The sequence below is a fragment of the Mastigoproctus giganteus genome, chromosome 1 (assembly GCF_048544385.1).
Source record: "Mastigoproctus giganteus isolate SK-2022 chromosome 1, ASM4854438v1, whole genome shotgun sequence".
NCBI classification, from domain to species: Eukaryota; Metazoa; Arthropoda; class Arachnida; order Uropygi; family Thelyphonidae; genus Mastigoproctus; species Mastigoproctus giganteus.
In genome coordinates, this window is record NC_143575.1 from 45,557,528 (window position 1) to 45,577,920 (window position 20,393).

Below are 20,393 nucleotides of genomic sequence, written 5' to 3' on the forward strand. Positions count from 1 at the left end.
CCCATGTATTTTATTTGTTTCATGATGACTCACAGCAGGGACTATAAACCCAGACACCTTTCTAGGCTGCTGCATGTACCAATAGTAGCAGTTTACAAATCACTTTCTCCTCTGCCTTCAGCTGTAGTTAAGCTATTATTCTGTGTATCTTCCAAACTAGCATTTCGCTAACCCACCTGACACTGCCTCGATAGCATCAGCAAATATTCTTGCACTCTTTCTATTTAAGTGTATCCCATCCCATCCCATCCCTGAGCTGGTTAACAGGAGAGAAGCAATCACTCCTGTTAACAAGCACAGACCATGCCAAGAAAAATTCTACCCTGTGAGCCTTGCACAATCTCTCCTAGGCTGAACTTTTTGAAAAGGCTCTCATCATATACTCCACTCCTATCATGTAATGTTTTATCAAACAACTTCCCACTGCTACATTCTCCCATTTGAACACAGACCTCTACCTGTCAAATTACTGATTGCTGAAAATACTCAAATATTCCCACAGAGGTGAAAATTGTTTCACAACCACATTCTATTCTTTGCTGAATTTTTGCAGTATTCAGATATTTATATACTGGGCTCTTTAAACAACTGCTCACTAAATAGCAAAGGTGATTTATGTCAATTTATTGTGCTGGCCAAGCACAAGGTATGTCCTTCTGACTGGATATATAGCATTGAGGTGAGTCTTTGCTTATTGGATGATGTAAGTGAGAGTGCCATTGTGCATGTGCGGTCAACGTGGGGTCCCATCAGGGCCCCTGCGGCCAAAAGCCAGGACACCCAACAGAACCCAGCACAATACTTCATTTACAACACAAAAAATTTTTCTGGCTTTCACAGTGATACTGTTCGTCTCCACAGAGTTCATATGGCGCAGATGTGGGAAACCACCAGAGGTGCCTTTCCCCCAACACTATGCACACTATGTGCATCAGCCATTCATTGTCTTTTCCAGAGAAAAGCCTTTTTGAGAAATCCCAGAAAATTGTCTTCCAGAAAGTGTTAGTAAGCTTTACACTCACTCAGCATGTAAGAATGTGTGTCCCAATTCACTTATTGTCAACAATACCATACCAGCTGTTAATAGAGAATCTCTTGACTGGACTTGCACTATTACACCATGCAACTCAGTGATTCCATAACTTGCAAAACCTTGATCTTGGGCACGATGATTGGAGACTATTGTCATTGAGGGTTACCTGCAGAAGGCAGGAATTGCACTTCTTGTAGATGAAAGAGGCAAAATTTCTGTTACCTCTCATGACAGAAATTGACAGCAACAGGTTCCACCTAACCTTACAGATGTTAGGAGAACCTGTAGAGCGGCACCAATTTGTTAGGAACTTGTCCAAGGGTCTTGTTATGCCATGTCAAGAATCTTGACTTCAGCATTGTCTTTTTGGTAGGCTTTTCAGTGTCCTAGCAACATTGCAGTGCAAACGAACATACTGTTTTCCCTCAAATGGTTATCAAATATTTGAGTATTTTTGAATTTTCTATTGAATTTTCTATTTCATGGTATAATTGTCTTACTTTGAGAACAGAATAGTCAAGTGCATACTGCTCTAGTTTTAAGTGGATTGTTTATTGAGAAATTCCATTCTCAGGGAAACAGGTAATACTTTTTGTAATGAAGGTAGATGGACAAGAACCAGGGGGTGGCTGTCAGTCAGCAACATTTCGATGCCACCAACAGACCCCCATTTTTTAAGAGGGATAAACAGAGCATAATTATTCATATGGGGACTAGTGATTTTTACTGCAAATGATCTGATGATTTGATGGATAAATATAGAATCATGCTGAAAAATTGCTGTAAGTTAGGTCAGAATTATGTCTGCAATTCTGCCTAGGTATGATATGAGGGACAATATGCTGAAAGCTTTGGGGGATTAACTCAAGACAAAGCTCAAGACTTTTGGAGGGAAATTTTATCGTGGTCTACATTTGCAGGTGGAAGGAATCTATTTTGTAGACATAAGTTTAAACAACAGCGTTGCAAGGGTTTTTGCCAATATCATTGAGGATAACTTTGGGTTAGGTGGAAAAGGTTAGTTGGGGTGTAGAAGTATTATAAATACATGTTTATCTGATGATATAGAACAAAGTAATGCCTGTGCACATCTCAGAATTTCATGTATGTTCTGCAAGCTTACTGTATCACAAACTGATGCCATTTAATGATCAGTTTAATGGCCCGCCTTCCTAGTATTAAGATTGATGGGAAACAAATATCATACATCCAGTTGTACGTTGTTCTTCGTAGTTGGGACAGGACAATAGGATGTGGTTCCAGGATTCCTCTTCCCCACAGGAGCAATGAGGATTTATCACCAGTCTGAATTGGAACAGTTTCGCTTTAAGAGCCCCATGTCCTGTTAGGATGTAGGATGTGCTCATGGATGGGTAGAACCAATTACAATGTGGCTTATTCATGGCAAAGGTGACATCCAGGATATAAAGTCTTGTATAAAGTCCCGCTTCAGTGGGACTTTCATCCCATCTAACCTGCCAAAGGGAGAGGAGTTTATTCCATAGGTTTATTTTTTCATGTTTGATATTTGTAGCAGGATTGCAGTCTATTCCAAGGAGTGAGGTTGGTAGGCCTTTTTTGTGTTTGTAGATGAAACCTCTATAAGCTATATATGGTCCAGGGGAAGGGCCCTAGATAGAACCTGCAGTGCATTAGTTGATGTTGTTCTTGTTACTCGGTGTCGCAAGCAGCATAGTTCTTTGCATGGAAAGGAGTTTGGCCCAGATTTTACTGTAAAGTGACCCTATGGAACCAGACCCCAGCAGCATAGGAGGCAATTGACAAGAACACAGCTTTATGGTAGAGAGATAGGGTTCTTTTGGTGAGTCCCCAGTCCGAACAGGAGATCCTGATGACGGCTGCAGTGAAGGCTTTGGTTTTGTTTGCTAAACTGTTCACATATGGTTGGAAACTGAGCCTGTTGTCCAATATTATGCCAAGGTGTTTAGTTTGTGCAACATATGGAATTTGCTTCCCGTGAATAAGCACTTTAAGGGGTCTGCGGTAATCCAACTTGTTTTTGAAGATCATTAGCTTTGTTTTTGTGTTTGATATTTTTAATTTATTTGTGAGGGCCCAGTTTATCAGGTCATCCAGGACAATCTTTGCACGGTCCTCAAGGGTTCTCCTGGATCTTCCTGCAATGCAAATAACCAAGTCATCTGCATAGGCAAAATTGACGCAGTTGTCAAAGCTTCTGGTGAGCCACTCGTCAAGTACGGAGTTCCAAAGGAGTGGTCCTAGCATTGACCCCTGTGGGCAACCTCTGTTTATAAATTTTGAATATGACAGGTGTTGGGCAGTGACCTGAATTGATCTGTTACTGAAGTAGGATCTTATGACTTTGTAAAGATATTGATTGCAGTTTGCCAGTCTAAGGGACCTGAGGGAACTCTCCTACCAAAGGGTATCAAAGACACCCTCAAAATCCACAAAGATGGCCATCTCATAGACTGCTGTGGAATTACAAGTGTTTTACAGGGCTGCTATGGCATCTTCCGCGGAGGATCCTTTCTTGAAGCCATACTGCAAGTTGGATGAAATGTTTTGTGAGTTTAGGATAGTTTGGATTCTGGGACCAATCATTCTTTCAAACAGCTTTCCCAGGTTGGCTAACAGACAAGAGAGAGATTGGGCGGTACGCTCTTGGGTCGGTATTAGGTTTTCCCGGTTTTTGAATAATTTTAAGCAGTCCCTGATTCCATAAATTGGGAAATATGCCTTCCAAGAGGCACTTGTAGAGATTTAACAAAATATTAGGGTATAGCTTATGAAATCTGGTGATGACTGCATTTTCTACCAGATCAAGGCCTGGACACTTTTTGGGATTCAACTTGGCCACCGCAGCACCAAGTTCAACAGCAGTGAAAAGATCAACGTCCAGGGGTACCTTCGTAAGTGGCATTGTCTGCTCGAATCTGAATTTGGTGCATATTGTCAAAATTGGGATCATCTTCAGGAAAGATGTGTTCAATGATTTTCTCAACTGTTGAGTTCCAGTCATATGTTTCACTGTTTTGATATTGCACTGTTGTATATATTTGGGCAGATAATTTTGTTCCTACAGATCTTGTATATGAGCCCCCCGGAGTCAGTGTTCCCTGCTTGGGAAACCAATTGTCTCCAAGACCTTAATTTGTTCTCTGCAATGGCTTTATGGTAGATTTTTCGCTTCTCCTTGTACTCTTGCTTGAGAGCATTAACTTTAGGATCAGGCCAGTGCCTGCATCGTTGAAAGGCTCTTTGTGCCACATGCGTTTGTTTTCTGAGATTGGTAAGTTCCTGTGTCCACCAAGGAGTATGAGGAGTGTGCACTTTCTTTCGCTTGCCAGCATATTCAGCTGCAGAGAGGTTGTTAAGGTTTGGAGCTGTCGCTTTAAAGTCAAGGTTCAGAGATGCTCTAAATTTAGCCCAATTAATGTTTTGTATTGAGAATCTTCTAAGGTCCTCCAGAATGTTGCTGTTGTTCTTTGGTGCTGCAGCTGTGATAGTGAAGGAGATGGCATGGTGGTTAATGTTAGGATATGTCTGTTAGAACGTCCCACTCTGCAGTGTGATTCAAAACTGGGGGTGAAGTTAAAGTGAGGTCGATGTTGGACTCCCCATGCACGTTGGAGAACGTGTTGGGTTTACCACCTTCATTGTGTATTGTCCAGTTGTGGGCCAGAATGAAGTCCTCAAGGAGGGTGCCACGAGAATCAGTTTGGTTACTGTGCCAAAGATGGGATTTGGCATTAGAATCTGTTGTTAAGACAAGGTTGGCATGTCCCATTCTGCTGTGGAAGTCCAAGTAGGTTTAGGACTTCTTGAATATCACCTGTTGGTGGGCATTAGAGGGAAACAAGGTAAAAGGATAGTTCTTGGGGAGCAACATGAATACAGGAGGAGTTCTGGGTACACAGGCTGGATATCAATCTGATTGTTCAGGACGATAATAGCAGCCTTTGAATAAACTGCCATAGTGTAGAACATCCTGGATGCAATAGGATATCCTGTGATTTTGAAAGAGTTTCCACCAGCTTTGGAGGTGCAATATGGCTCCTGCAGACAGATGATATCGTATTTCCTCTCCAGGGCAGCAACCCTGATCTCATCTGCCACCATTCTTGAATGATGTCCATTCACGTGAAGGATTTTGATTCTGGGCCCTTGGTTGTGGTTTCTCTGGTTTGTGCTGCAATTTGTAGTGTTATTCATGGAGGATTTTTGTACTGGCTAATCAAACTGCACAGAGATACTCAGGGCATTTGGAGTCTCAGACAGAGTGGTTGTGATCCTTATTTCTGCGTTTGCAATTTACACATTTGGGGGAGTCCGCTTTGTTTCGACAGTCTGCAAAAACATACCCACCTTCTGCACAATGTCTGCAAGACACAATCTTGTGTGTGCAGTATTGAAATGAGTGATCATAGGACAAGCACTTGAAGCATTTAGACACCGCTGTGACTCTTCTAAATTTTTGTGAGGATACCCCTAAGAATATTCTGTCATTATCTAAGATGTGCTTTAGGATATTTGGGGGAAAAGTCTATGATCCAGTTTGTCAGTTGGTTCTTGGACCCTGTGCTGAATCTAAATGTTATCTTCTGTCTGATTTCATCCAGGGAAAATCCAAACTCCTGCCGGTTTTTGTAGATGTCTTCCAGTATTTCCTCTTTCGTGTACTCCTTTGGCACGTCGTAGATTAGTATAGTAGGATTCGAAAGTTTTGGTTTCTCGTGGGTTAATCCTAAGTTAAGAGTTGTCTTATTAGTAATCCTGCTCAAATCCTCTCCATTGATGGCCTCAACAAGGACTCCTTTATTTCTGACTGTTCTGATGCTCTTTATTTTAACTTTTTTGTGTTCGCTTTGCAAGGTTTCTTCCACTTTTTTCCTGACTTTCTGACTGGATTCAAGCTGTGATTTTTCTGTGGGACGAAAGATTACAATGTGCTGTGGTTCTTTTTGTGAGCCTGGGGGATCTGAGGTTGGGTCAAATCTCAAAAACTTTCAAGATTATAATGTCACTCAGGAGGATTGTTTGTTTGTTGTTTGGTTTTTAGGAGCATTAGCAACTAAGGCCATATTGCTCCGGGAGATGCGGTGGTCATTTCCTGACCTTTCCGCATCTTCCGTATTTGGTGGTGACGGGCTCGAACCCCGGTCTAATCAAGAAGCGTGTGTTACGCACCGCTGCTCCTTCCCACCTGGCTACGGAGGCGCCAGACTCAGGAGGAGGTTAATCAAGAAGTTTCATTTCGGTTCAGTTCGGGCTCTGGAACTAATGTCATAAACTGGATCATTGGATTCAGTCCACGTCTCTATAAATGTCTGTTTAAGAACAACAGAATCTTTTTGGGCTTTGGATCACACCGATTTAGAAAATTTACTGTGGTGGGCAAGTGTTTTCGTTGCCTTGGCTATGGTCATTCTTCGCAGAGTTGTTCACATAATACTGTGACATGTGGCCACTGTGCCAATAGTGGTCATATTTATGCAGAGTGTCCCAGCAAGGATAGTCCCCCTAAATGTATTAACTGTAAGAGGAGATAGTAAATGTCCAGAATATATCAGAGTTGTAGAGATGACAGATAGAAGAACATATAATGAGTAGTAATAATTATTTGCAATCTAACACAGAGATACTAATTTATCGTAAAGGATTAAAAGTTTTACAGATAAATGGACAGCGGTCTCGTGCTGTAGCCGACGAAATTAGAGTTGCTGCTTTTGAGGTAAAGTTTGACTTCTTGTGCATACAGGAGCCTTATTATACGGCCCAAGTGGGAGGACTTGTATATAAGATTGTGGGATATCCGTTATCATGCAGAGTTCTTGCTGCTTCGGATGCTCCTCCAAAGTCTGCAATTGTGGTCCTAAATCGGGATATTGTGTTGACTGTCATTACTAGTGAATGTTCTGCAGATATTGTGTGTGCAGTGGTGGCGTTGAAGGACTTTTCTTTTTGTTTGATTTCTGCGTACTGTTCTCCTTCGGCGGACTTATCAGTTTGTTTGTATCATTTGGATAGCATTTGCTCGAGGTATGCTGAAGGTGGATTGGTATTGGCGGCGGATTTGAATGCTAAATCTCATTTTTGGCATAGCGGTGTTGTTGATTCACGTGGATCTCTTTTTGAGGATTTGATTCTATCACATAATTTAAGTGTGCAGAATTTGCCTGATAAGCCTTTTACTTATTCTACCTGTCACGGACAGTCTAATATAGATACGACTGTTGTTTCTTCTGGGTATGCTAAGAGAATATTGAATTGGGATGTGCAATCTGATTTGATCAACAGCGATCATAACGCTATTACTTTTTGTATTGCTCCTAACCCTATGAAGAGGAATTTTGGTATTGGAAATTTGAGAAGATTTTCTATGGAAAGAGTTAAATGGGATAAATTTGGGAATTATTTAAATTCGGTATATAATGAAGATTTTGTTTTATCTTTAAATTACTTGAATGCGGCAGAGTTGGTTGCTCACGTTGAATATCACTTATTCCAAGCTATGCTACATTGTGCTAAAAGAAAACAGTCTAAAGTGGTCCCGGTACCTTGGTGGTCTCTAGAATTGTCTGCTTTGAGGGCCAGGGTGATGAGGGCTAGAAAATTGTTGCAGCGAGGTAGGCATTTGTCTAGACAGGATGTAGAGTTGCTTACTGAAAATTTTCGTTCCTTAAGACGACAGTATCACAGTGAAATTGCTCGCGCCAAGATGGAATGTTGGCAGAAATTGGTAAAGGAGGTGGGTAATTCAGACCCTTGGGGTCTGATTTACAGATTATCACGGGATAAATTTGTCCATAGTGAAGTCTACAATACTGTGGTGACACATGGGGTAGAGACTGAGGATTGGTATAGTACTGTTCAGCGGATAGTTGGGGAACTTTTTCCTGACGATGTGCCAAAATTGGATACAGATGATCAGGCTAGAATACGTCGAAATAACTTGGTATATGTCCGCTCGTCGGAGATAGGTTTGTTTTCGAGGTTGGAGCTTGGTATAGCTATTGAGAGGTTGAACACTAAAAAATGTCCAGGATTGGATTTGATTGAAAACAAAATACTATTGAAGTTTTTTGAGATTTGTCCAGATGTTTTGTTAAATATGTTTAATAAATGTTTGTTGGAGCGAGTATTCCCTAGATCGTGGAAGGTGGCTCTTCTCAAGATTTTACATAAGCCGGGTAAGTCTCGTGGGAGTCCTCGAGCTTACAGACCGATTTCGCTTCTGTCTAACTTGGGTAAGCTGTTTGAAAGGTTATTGCTTCCTAGAATAATTGAGGTTTTGACTGCCGGTCATGCTATGTCGGATTTTCAGTTTGGCTTTAAGAAGGGTCATTCAACCGAGGAGGCGATACAGAAATTGATTAATTATGTGAAGTCTTCTCCTGAGAAGTATGTTTTGGTAGTCTTTGTAGATTTTGAGGGTGCTTTTGACACTGTGTGGTGGGAGAGCGTTTTGAATGTTTTGAGGAGGTCTGATTGTGATAGTAACCTATATGGAGTTATACGTTCATACTTTAGTGACAGACTGGTGAAAGTATGTGCAGGGCACTTGATGTTTAGTAAATATGTAGGTCGTGGATGTCCACAGTCCAATATTTTGGAATGCCGTTCTGGACCAGTGGTTAAATAAGTCTCAAGCTATAAATTGCATACAAGTGGCATATGCTGACGATTTGATTGTGGGGGTCCCAGGTGGGTCTAGAACCGTCCTGGAGCACAGAATACAGGAAGTCCTGGAGGATCTCTCTAATTGGGCTACATTGAACAGATTGCAAATTTCATCTACTAAAACCAAATTCATGGTGTTCAAAAACCATTTTGATTATCGCCGCCCACCCAGAGTTGTGTTGGATGGGAAACAAATTCCCTTTGTGTCTAATATCAAGTATTTAGGAGTTATTATGGACGACAGGATGGGTTTTCACCTGCACGTTTCACATCTTCACGATAAAATAAAGAAGTTTATATGTTCAGTTATAAGAATTTCTAGGCGAGAGTGGGGACTCAGCAAAACAACTATGAGTTTGTATTACAAAACGATCTTTCTACCAGTTATCGCCTATGCTGCTGGCGTGTGGCTGGAGGCTGTGCTTAAGATCAGGACTCAACGTAAGTTAATGTCGCTGCAGCGATCAATGATGCTGACCTATTTGAATGCGCCAAGGACTGTGTCTACGGCTGCGCTACAAGTGATAGCTGGCTTGTTACCTCTGGATTTATACGTGTGGTATACCGAGGAATGATGTACGCGATGAGGAAGGGTATCCCTGCCCAATATCTAGGGTTGTCTTTAAATCTGACGGCTACAGTTAAGGAGGAGGAGTTAAGGAGGAGAAACTTCGTATTTGGACTGGTTTGGTTGGAATATGGAGAGCCAGATGGAGTTCTTCCGAGGTGGGAGCGATAACTAGAAAGATTATTCCAGTGGCAGATTTTGCTATCTCTAAGCAAGTGTCGTCGTGGTTTTGCCCCACTATGTATACCAGTTTTCTGCTGACAGGACACGGTTCGATCCGGGATAAATTGCACTCTAGAGGATTGGAGCCAGATCCATGGTGTTCTTGTGGAGCGATAGAGACTTGGCAACACATTATTTTCTTGTCCTTACTATAAAGTAGAAAGGCATCTTTTGAAAGAACAAATATCTAATTTTGATGAAGATAATGTGCATACATTGGTGCAAGGAGTTGACAACTTTCAGGCCTTGCAGGTGTTCGCAAATACTGTGTTTTCCAGAAGATGTATAATAAGAAACTTTTCAGACATTGAACTGGCCGTATACAACCTGAATCTTCAATGATTGCATCTGGGCTTGGGAACTTCAGACCTGGAAGCCTTTGGTCGGGTCTGGGGTTCCTCGGCATGTACCACTCTAGTGGTTGTTTTTTTTTTTTTTTTTTTTTTTGTTCAGTTCTTGGGTTTGGGCGGCCCAAGTCTGGACAGCTGGCACTCAACAGTATTGCACTTTCTCTGTTGAGTGTTGAATTGCGCTTTGGCGCTCCGGCTTTTAATGTAGTAGCAGGTCCGGCTCCTCGTGCCGGGGACGGGCATCAGATTGTAGTTGAAAAGTCCAGCTGCTTTCTGATGGCAAAGTGACCTGACATAAACAACATACTACACTCACAAACATATCTCTCGTATATATACTTTCATTCTTTCCTATACGAAAATCTATTTATTATGCACTAGATTTAGTATATGAACTTAATGTAATTTTCTCCCTCCTTTTTCTTTTCAAAATTAGGTTTTACTCTTCTTATTTCTTAGCTATCTTTTTATTTTTCAGGTCCAATTTACAGATTTTCTGTTGTAAAACTATTTAGGTGGAGATGGGCTTTTGCCTGGGAACCACCCTGACACAGTATATACACACACACACACACACACACACACACACACACACACACACACACACACACACACACACACACACGACCTTTGGGTTGCCAGGCAGGCACTTTACCCACCCGGCTAGCCCAGTCAGCTGGTGTCCTTGTAATAGCCTATAAGCTATTGATATATATGTTACGGGCAATATGATAAATCGGAAATTAAACATAATTACCGGCTATTATGTATAATTCCCAATAATATTGGAGAATATGCTTAATTTATCAAACATACCGGATATTATGAATAATCTCCAATGCTTACTGCTAATATTGATTAATTGAAATTAGATGCCAACAGAATACAAAAAAAAATCAAAGTTTTTAATGTTATTTATTATTACAAGATAAACTATGATGACATTTTGGATTGCACAGTTTGTTACTATTTCTACAACTACATTTATTACTGTTGCATTTTCCTTTACAATTACATTTTTTGTAACCTTGACCACCAAATATGGAAAACTTCTTAACACACTCCCGCAAAGATAATTCTGAGTCTGGAACTTCCGCGACACTTATAAATTTTTCACGGCATATAGAAAACTCATTCCTGGTATAAACGTTGGCCAATTTCCCTTTCTTTGTACCCAATTTATATAGTCCACTATTGTCAATATCCATAATAACTGCCAAGCAATTTCTTGGGTCGCTTCTAGCTCTGTCAACATCAGGAATTCTTATAAGTACCATATCACCTACTTTTCCAGTAGGAAACTTTTTGTTAGACACATTTATCATTTTTTTAGCTCGTATTTTAAGATTTTCTTTTACTATTTTACTTTTTCTATATATTTGTGCTTTCCTATTCGCAACTATTATCCAAGTCCTTGTTATTCTCTTTAATATTCTCCTCAACGTTCTCTATATTCTCCATGTTCTCTTCAACGTTCTCCATATTCTCTTCAACGTTCTCCATTATATTGTCGTTTTCAATTTCAATACTTTTTATGCTAGTGTCTCCTGCAATCTCTCCAGAATCATAAATATTTGATTCCTTCTCTATCATATGATCGTTTTTAAATTGCTTCATTATGTTTTCTAGTTCTTCCTCTTTTAAATTAACAACAACTTCTTTGAGAAACCATGAGATTTTTGAGGCCAATTTTGGGTGCATATCACCAGGGTTTAATTCCCTGGTGATATGCTCTATTTTTCATTAATTGAACAAATCGTAATGCTTCACTCCAGTTGCGTGTTTAATTAGTTTCTAGCCACGTACTCAATATATTCTCTATGTCCTGCGCGTTCGACAGAACCTTGACTCTGGCTGTGCCGAGGTTTACCGTGTACGATTTTGAGTTCTTCCCAAGAAGAACATAATTCTTCGATAACTTTATTCGCAACCATTATTGCTTTGAAGGATAGAAGGAGCTCCAAAAATAGTAAATATATCCAATAAAACATAAGCAACTTCTTCAGCACGTTTGATTTTTAAGGGACGCAATTGTACAAATTTTGTTAGGTGGTCTTGATATACAAGAATAAATTTGTATCCCTTGTCTTGCTGACTTTGCATGTCAACCAGGTCTACCTGACACCTACTATTCATTTCGTTAAACACCATTGGCTTAACCACTAAGCCTTTTTTAGGAACTTTACTTTTCTTTTACAAGGCTCACATAAGTTTAAATATACCATTACAGACTCAGTGGTTATATTTTTATACTTTTTTTGAATTTCGTTCATCATCCGATTTCTTCCCCCATGACCAATAGCTATATGAATATTATGTATTGTATCAAAAATTTCCTCAGTGCAGACATAATATTTTATGCTTTGGTTATTTTCCTGAACAGGGTAAATCAATTTATTACAATCACCTACTTTAATTATATCATAGCACTTGAGTCTTTGGTAATCTGCTGGAGTTTTCCCTGTGGTTTTCAATTTTAGTGCAAAAATGTCATTTAACAGCTGTATATATTTTTCTTTTGTTATAAAACCTTTGTTACTGCATTTTGTTTCTTTTACTTTCGTTAAATTTGCAGTAAAACTTTCTTTCATTCTTTCAATGGTATCCATAACTGTTACACTTTGGCAAACTACAAAAATTTTCATTACATGTTCATTTCTAATTGTTTTTCAAAGAAAACTTACCTATGGACATAAACTAAATACGTTTAACTTTATCTATAAGTATAACGTTGCATTAAACGGTAAGAATGCAGACTCAGTGGTCATTCTAGTTCAGCCCAACATCTCTGCACTAACTAAATGCTGATGTGTTGTTGTATGTTGCACTAAACGATAGAAATGTAGTAGTAGTAGTGGCATGTGATGCAAGAAAGCAAATGTATGAGCTTATGCAGCATCAGCCAAAAAAAAAATCACACCATTCCCTCCAAATGCCTGTCCAGTTCCTCCTTAAATTTATTCAACCTATCAACTTCCACAACGACAGATGGAAGTTTGTTCCAGCAATTAATCACCCGCTGGCTAAAGGCAAATTTCCGTACATCTATTCTACATCTGTCCTTTCTTAATTTGAATTTATGCCCCCTTAGGTTCGTAATCTGAACAAGTGGAAGGATCCCATCAGAATTCAGCGTGCTGAACCCACTCAAGGCCTTATGCACCTCAATCAGATCACCGCACAGGTGCCTAGTCTCCAGCCACTGCAATTTGCAGAACTTAAGCCTCTCTTGATAAGAGGATCCCTTCATTCCCCTCACCAATCTTGTTGCCCTTCTCTGTACACGCTCAAGTAAATCTACATCCTTCCTAAAATGAGGCCTCCAGACCTCATTTTAGGAAGAGGCCTAACAGCGCTGAACTAACTAAATATTATAGGTTTTATAAGCGGCTAGTCGGCTCGACAGTGCGCAGAAGCACTTCCCTTCATTTCATTCATATGATTGCTCTGTCCTATTTATCAAATACACCACCGAACGCTGGAGAATATGTAAAATAACTGGCAATTTAATAAATTGCTATATATTTATTAAATTCTCCAATATTATTGGCGATTATATATATTAACCAATAACCGGTAATTATTCATAATCACTGGATTAATCAAATTTAACCGTATTTCCCCATGTATAAGACGCACCTTTTTTCGAAAAATTTGGGGTCTAAAAACTGGGTGTGTCTTATACAGTGGTTGTAGATTTTTTTTTACTTGCCACTTTTTTCCCACTTTTTTGCACTTGTTGTCTTTGCGCTCATTGTTTCACACTTGTTATTGGTATATTATGTTACGTTTTGCCATGTTCTGCCCAGAAATGGCTCAGAAAAGATTTTTGTACAGCGCTGAATTCAAGTTAAAAGTGATCCAGTTTGCAAAAGTGAATGGAAATCGTGCTGTGGAATGTAAGTTTGGTCCTCCTCCAACTGAGAAAACAATCAGAGACTGGCTATGGGAAGAAGAAACCCTACTGAAAATGCCATGGCAGAAGAAGGCCATTAGAGGGAATTGAAGATATGGATTAAAGAGCAAAGGGCAATTGGAATTCCTGTGTCCACAAAGATGGTTCAGCATGAGGCAAGAAGAATTGCTAATGAAAAAGAAGTTACTGATTTCAAAGGAGGACACAATTAGTGCTTCAGGTTCATGAAACGGAATGGACTAAGCATGCGTACATGCACCAGACTTACCCAAAAGATGCCTGAAAGCTATGAGCAGAAGGTCCTTGAATTTCATCGTTTTGTCATTCAATGTCTGAAGACACATCAGTTTGAGTTGGGACAGATTGCAAATATGGACAAAGTCCCCCTTCAATTTGATAGAACTGTTGATAAAAAGGGTGTGAAAACTGTAACTGTGAAGACAAGTGGACATGAAAAGAGCCATTATACAGTTCTAGCTTGTTGTGCTGACGGAACCAAGCTGCCTCCTATGCTGATTTTCAAACGCAAAACAATGCCAAAAGAAGACATTCCTCGAGGAGGGATTGTACACGTTCATGACAAGGGTTGGATGGATTAGGATGGGATGAAGATCTGGTTCGAGAAAGTTTGGAGCAGGAGACCAGGTGGGCTCTTACACAAACCTGCCCTATTGGTGCTTGATCAGTTCAGGGCACACATAACAAAAAATACAAAGAAGATTGCTGCAGAACAAAAAACAAAACTTGCTGTCATACCTTGACATCCCAGCTCCAACCACTTGATGTCAGCATTAACAAACCCTTCAAAGCTGCCATGAGAGACGAATGGAACCAATGGATGACGTCTTCTGGGGACAATTTTACACCAGCAGGAAGAGTGAAGAAACCAACTATAGGAGAAGTTTGTACCTGGGTGAAAAGAGCCTGGGATAATATCAAGATTGAGATCGTTGTCAAGTCATCTAAGAAGTGTGGCATTTCAAATGCCATAGATGGAACTGAGGACGAGCCAATATATGAAGAAAGCGATTCGTTATCAGACACAGATGAGGACAAGCTAATGGATGGTAGTTTTGACAGTGATAAGTTGTATGAATAAAACTTGAGTTCAATAACTTTATGTAATACATTTTTTTTTTTCAAATTTCGGGCCCCAAAACTAAGGTGCGTCTTATACATGGGGAAATATGGTACATTATAACCCAACGATCTTGGACCTTCTGATTGTACAAAGCAGTCAGGTAGCTTGTGGGTTGTAGTAAAAGTGTTGTAAAAAATAACTAATAATAAACAAAGATAGAATAAAGTAAAATAAAATAAAGTAAAAAAAAAAAAATGCTAACAAAAGCAAAAGAAACCACGTCTCTCACAGTCCCTTATAATTAGTTTACTATCTTATAGTATATTGTGTTAAATGTTTTCCATACTAAATTTTTTTTTCATTGTCAAAGACCATTGTTAGGTATAGGTAAAAAGTAAACTGCAGCCATTATCAACCTACTGCAGGATGGAAGCCTCCTCAACAATTCATGCTGATAATAATAATTTTATATTACGCCATATCGCTTATAAAAACGTAGTACTGGAAATATTTTATAATAAAAATTCAGAACTATTATATGATTTGAGAGAATATAGGCTTAGTGGTTTGCAATAAAAATATTATATTGAAAGGGGTTCGCGAGTCAAAAAAAGGTTGGGAACCACTGCTCTACAGGGATGAGTTCAGTGGTTGATGTCTCCATCTCTTCATGAAAACTCATTAAACCTTTGTTTAGTGAGTTTGCTAAATGTTGTTCATAGGTGAGTTATCTGCCATGGCTGATTCTGTGAATTTTTCAGGGAGTTTTAAAATATTTTAACAATGAAAAATTTGTACTACCATTTTGAGCTGATAGCCCAACATTAGAGTGAAATTACCGCTCTGTGTTAATGGAAAGAAAGAAATAATTTGTATTTAATGCATAGCAGTGTTTGATGAATATATTATAAATGATCTTGGAAACCCTAAATTTATAGATGTGGTCCCCAGAACACACACACATGCAAAACATAAATTTCTGTACATACAACTCTGGAAAAGGCTAAACAGAGATCAATATATATATATAAAAGATCGGGACAAATGCCAGATGCTTAAGGGGGAAAATTCAGAAAATCATAACAGGTTTTGACTCTACAATCACAAGATTCACTAGTAAGCTAACCAAAATGAATGGCAGACATCCTCTTCCTCTGAATCGAATATTGAACTGAAAATGACTGGATATCACCTCAAATTCAAATGATGTTGCAAATGCATTGAGGGAAACCTTCATGAAGATTTTGGTAACAAACTCTTACATAACTTTTCAGAGGACAAAGGCATAAGCAAAAAAAATAAAATTAAATAAACCCTCATTTTAATACTACTAATTGAGAAAAACAATGATGTTCTCAATAAATAACAGGGTTAACAGTGATGTTAACCCTGCTACTTGCGACTAGATCCCATTTGTATATAATTATGTTCAGCTAAATCTATTTAAAATGTTTGATGTAAATTATATTTTTATACCTGAAATAACCATCAGTAAAGAGGAGATTTTACAACTTTATATTAATTGAGCTTATAGGTTAAATGTTCAATGTGTGTACAGAGGGAGTTGGGAGCTGCTGAGATGTTGCAAATGGTGAATACTTAAAATAATGGTGAAATGGGCTATGTTCCTCTGAGTTGAAATATGCAGAAACAATATTTACATTGTATAAATAGGAAAAATAGGAGTTTAAGTTATATAAATGCTGTAAGTGCTTAATTTATCAATAATTCAAAGAAGACCTCATGTTCACATATGAGGTCTAACAGACTGGGAGCTAATGGAGAAAACTATTTGTTGGTGAAGGTAGAAGAGAAAGATGATTGTTTCAGAATTTATATAGTTTATTAGCTTCTCTAAGGCTACTTTATTAGATCCCCCTTTAGCTCACAGATAGCCTGGATTCATCATGGCATGGACTGAATGAGGTATTAAAAGTGTGCCATCTGTGTTGGCTCAATCTTCTCACTGTTGTTGCAAATTGGATGGTTGCACATCTCTACTCTGAAGAGCTTGTTTCACCTCATGCCACTGCAGCAGGTTGAATTTCCTCTATTCCTGAAATCAGTTCTGTACAATTCTGGCCTTGTGAAATGATCATTATCTTGTTGAAGATCTCATTCACAGATGGATATGTTGCAACAATGAAAGAATGTACCTGGCAGAAAAATTTCTAGATAATCTGCGGCATCCAAATGTTGTGATATCAGTGATCCAAATGCTGATATCAGTGTGCTCCACAAAAACACTTCTCACATCATTAAACTACCACTAGAAGTCTGCATTGTTGACACCTGTCAGGATGGATCAATGGATTCATGCTGTTTTCACCATATTCTGGTCTTCATTAGCATGAAACAGCAGGAACCAGAATTCATCAGACCAGGCAACATTTTTCCAGTCCTCCATTGTCTAAAAGAGAATTGGAAAACACAAATTTTTGATGGTGCTCAAGAACACCAGTGCTGGACATTGTAGGTGTTCTTGTGCCCACTATAACCATACCTTCTTGTTTTTTACTGACATGAGTGGAACCTAGTTCAATATCAACTGCAGTACCTCATCCATGATGAAGTGCAACAAGTTGTGCATTCTGAAACACCTCTTTGGGTGCCACTATTTTACTGGTTTATCTGACTAGCTGTATCCTTTATTATCCTACACAAGCCTTGTCAGCCTCCATTAGCCTCTCACATCAATAAGCTGTTTCTATCCACAGGAACACCATTGGCCAGGTGTTATTTGGTCATTGAACCAATCACAATGCACCCAAGACAGTCATATGTGAAACTCTCAGTAGAGTTCCAGTTTCTGTGATGCTCATATGGAACATCAGCATAAAACTGCCATGTTCAAAGTCACTTAAACCTTTCATCTTGCCCATTCTCACACAGAATTGCACATAGACAGCATCCGTATGTATCTGCTTCATATTGTATGGTACAAATATGATGCCATTACTGAAGAGCACTCCATTTTATGAAAAGGGTAGGTGTATACATAAAGTACTTCTGATTATATTTTTATGAACTAATGTCAGCCTCTTCTCTAAAAATACCAATTTCGATATTTATCATAACTCTTTATACAATGCTGGTACTATGCTTTTTAAAGCAAGTGTTTCCTTTACATTAAATAGTGTCATAAAACACATTTTCTGCCTGCACTTCTTTGGAGTTCATATGTGTAATGATTGTTTATTGGGATTTAGGTATTCATTTTAAATGAAGTTATTTTCTTTATTTTAAACTACTTCCTGCTGAAATATCCTGCTATCCTCCTTTCAGCTTCAACGACAAGTATTGCTTCTGACATCAAGCTTATAGCACAGTAGCAGTCATTCCTCTTCACCCTGTATTGGTTTCTTTCTTCTATATATAAGTATGTGTTTTTCCCTTTTTCATGACAGTCTTGTCATTTACTCTGTTATCTCTTTCTTTGACTTTCTTGCTTATCTATTTGAAAACCAATACTTATGATTGGTTCTATATGATAAATATGAACAAAAAATTAAGTTTATAAGCATTTATCTTCGGTATTAATTGTAATATGGTTTTTTAATATAAATTTTACTTTAGTAGTATCATAAACTGAGTAAAGAAGAAAAATTTTAAATATGATTGGTTCTAGCACTTGATTTTGCATCGAACTTTGTTCAGAGTGTCCGGTCAGAGTTATATTAAGAGCGTTATATATAAAATTTTATTGCTAAAATGCTCATTAAAATATTCAGGTGAACTAGATAAAAATTATATATATATATATATATATATATATATATATATATATATACACATCAAAATAAAGCTTTTATTTTTGTGTGAAAGGACCTTAGATACAGTGGACCCCCTCTTTACAATTGGTTCACTGTACAATCAAATCACTTTACGATGGACTCTATAACAAAATACCGTTCATTATACAATATGTAGGAAGCACCGGTCGTTGTGATCACGTTTGCAAATTGGATTTTAATTCTATTAAACGGCAATTCTAATAAGCGAAAATAGGAGGAATATTATGCACAGGCTATAAAAGTAAAGATACAAATTTACACTCTGTCCATTGTCCTGTGGGTGCACTTTATTACCTTACCAATTAACAAAATTAAATGATATATATGAAAATCGGAAGAATATTTTCTGCAAGTTAGCAGAATGAAAACAAATTTACACTTACATACCTAGCTTAATTAATACTGTAATATATACATACTAACTAAATGATATTTCTATTTACTGATATATATTATTTAAATTTTTTTTTTTTTTTGGGTAGTGCGTTTGAAAATTTAAAGCAATAAAAAAAGATAACATAACAAAAAACACAGCACAAGTGAGATATGGAGTAACAAGTTTACACAGCTTAAAAAAAAAAAGGAATGAGAGAAGATTCTGAAAATTTATTTGTTTTTTATATGATTAAAGATTTCAGTGAAGGGGAAACACATTTCATCCATATTAACGTAAAAACCCACAGAATTTCAGTTATCGGTATTATTGCAAATGAAATAAAATCCGAGTTTACTACCCATTTATAATAGATTGCACTAGCAGAAAAGCCCAATAAACCAGAAACTGCAAATTGTTTTATGATAGTAACCTACAGAAATGTGCTGTAGAAAAATATCACAAAGGCGTTCAAAATAACAATGAAAGCATAGTGCATTTTAATGATTTTAATTGGTTTTTGAAATTTGATTCTTTAAAGCACTAAGCACTGATTCTACTGACCAGTGATCATGTTAACCGGCACCTACTTATTTCACTTTATGATGGGCTTACAGGTCTCTGACTGGACCATATGGTTCTTCCTCCCAGACAATAGCATTTGTAAACTTGTCCGCGTGTTTTGTTTTGCATCCTTTGGTTGAAGTGATTTTTTTGTGTTGTGCTTATTTGACATAAATTTATATAAAACTAATACAATTTCAATTATAAAAATGATCTTTTAGAAAGATAAATAGCTTGGTTATATTGCAAAATTTTCAACTTTCGAGTTCTTGGAACGAATTACCAAAAAGCAATGTGTTATTGAGTTCACATTACAATATTTTCACAATACAATGGTACCACTGGAACGGATTAATATCATAAAGCAGGGGTCCACTGTACACTGAATGGACAGAAATCGTGGGATACCTACCTAGGGGCCCACCTTTTGTCTGGATAAGGGCAGTCACACGGCAAGGCATTGAGTCCACTAATCACCACAGCTCTGTGAGGCAGTGCATTGTCCTGCTGGAAGAGTCCATTGCTCTGTGGGTGCACGATGACCATGAAGGGATGCAGATGGTCTGCAAGGATGGACACGTAACCTGGACCATTCAGAAATGCATCTAGACATACCAGAGGTCCCAACGTGTGCCAGTTGAATACACTCTAGACCATTACCGACTGTCCACCAGCCTGAACAGTTCCTTGTTGACATGACGGGTGCATAGCTTTGTGTGGTTTCGCCAGATACGCACCCTCCTATCTGCTTGAAATAACTGGAAATGGGACTCATTGGACCAGGAGACCCATCTTCAGTCATCCAAGGTCCAGTGCCAATGTTCTTT

At 38.4% G+C, this 20,393-nt stretch overlaps 1 protein-coding gene across 4 annotated transcripts in view; it reads left to right on the top strand.

The window, feature by feature from the left end:
• The window catches only part of LOC150090757 (palmitoyltransferase ZDHHC20-B), a 306,713-nt gene that overhangs the window by 270,688 nt on the left and 15,632 nt on the right, over positions 1 to 20,393 (top strand). Inside the window, exon 12 of one of the 4 annotated variants that reach the window (XM_090379911.1) lies at positions 18,121 to 18,214. The exons of the other annotated variants lie outside the window; for them this stretch is intronic. Coding sequence (XP_090236037.1) covers positions 18,121 to 18,167 — 47 coding nt within the window. The 3' untranslated portion in view covers positions 18,168 to 18,214. The remainder of the gene's footprint in view (positions 1 to 18,120; positions 18,215 to 20,393) is intronic. 4 annotated transcript variants of the gene reach the window in all.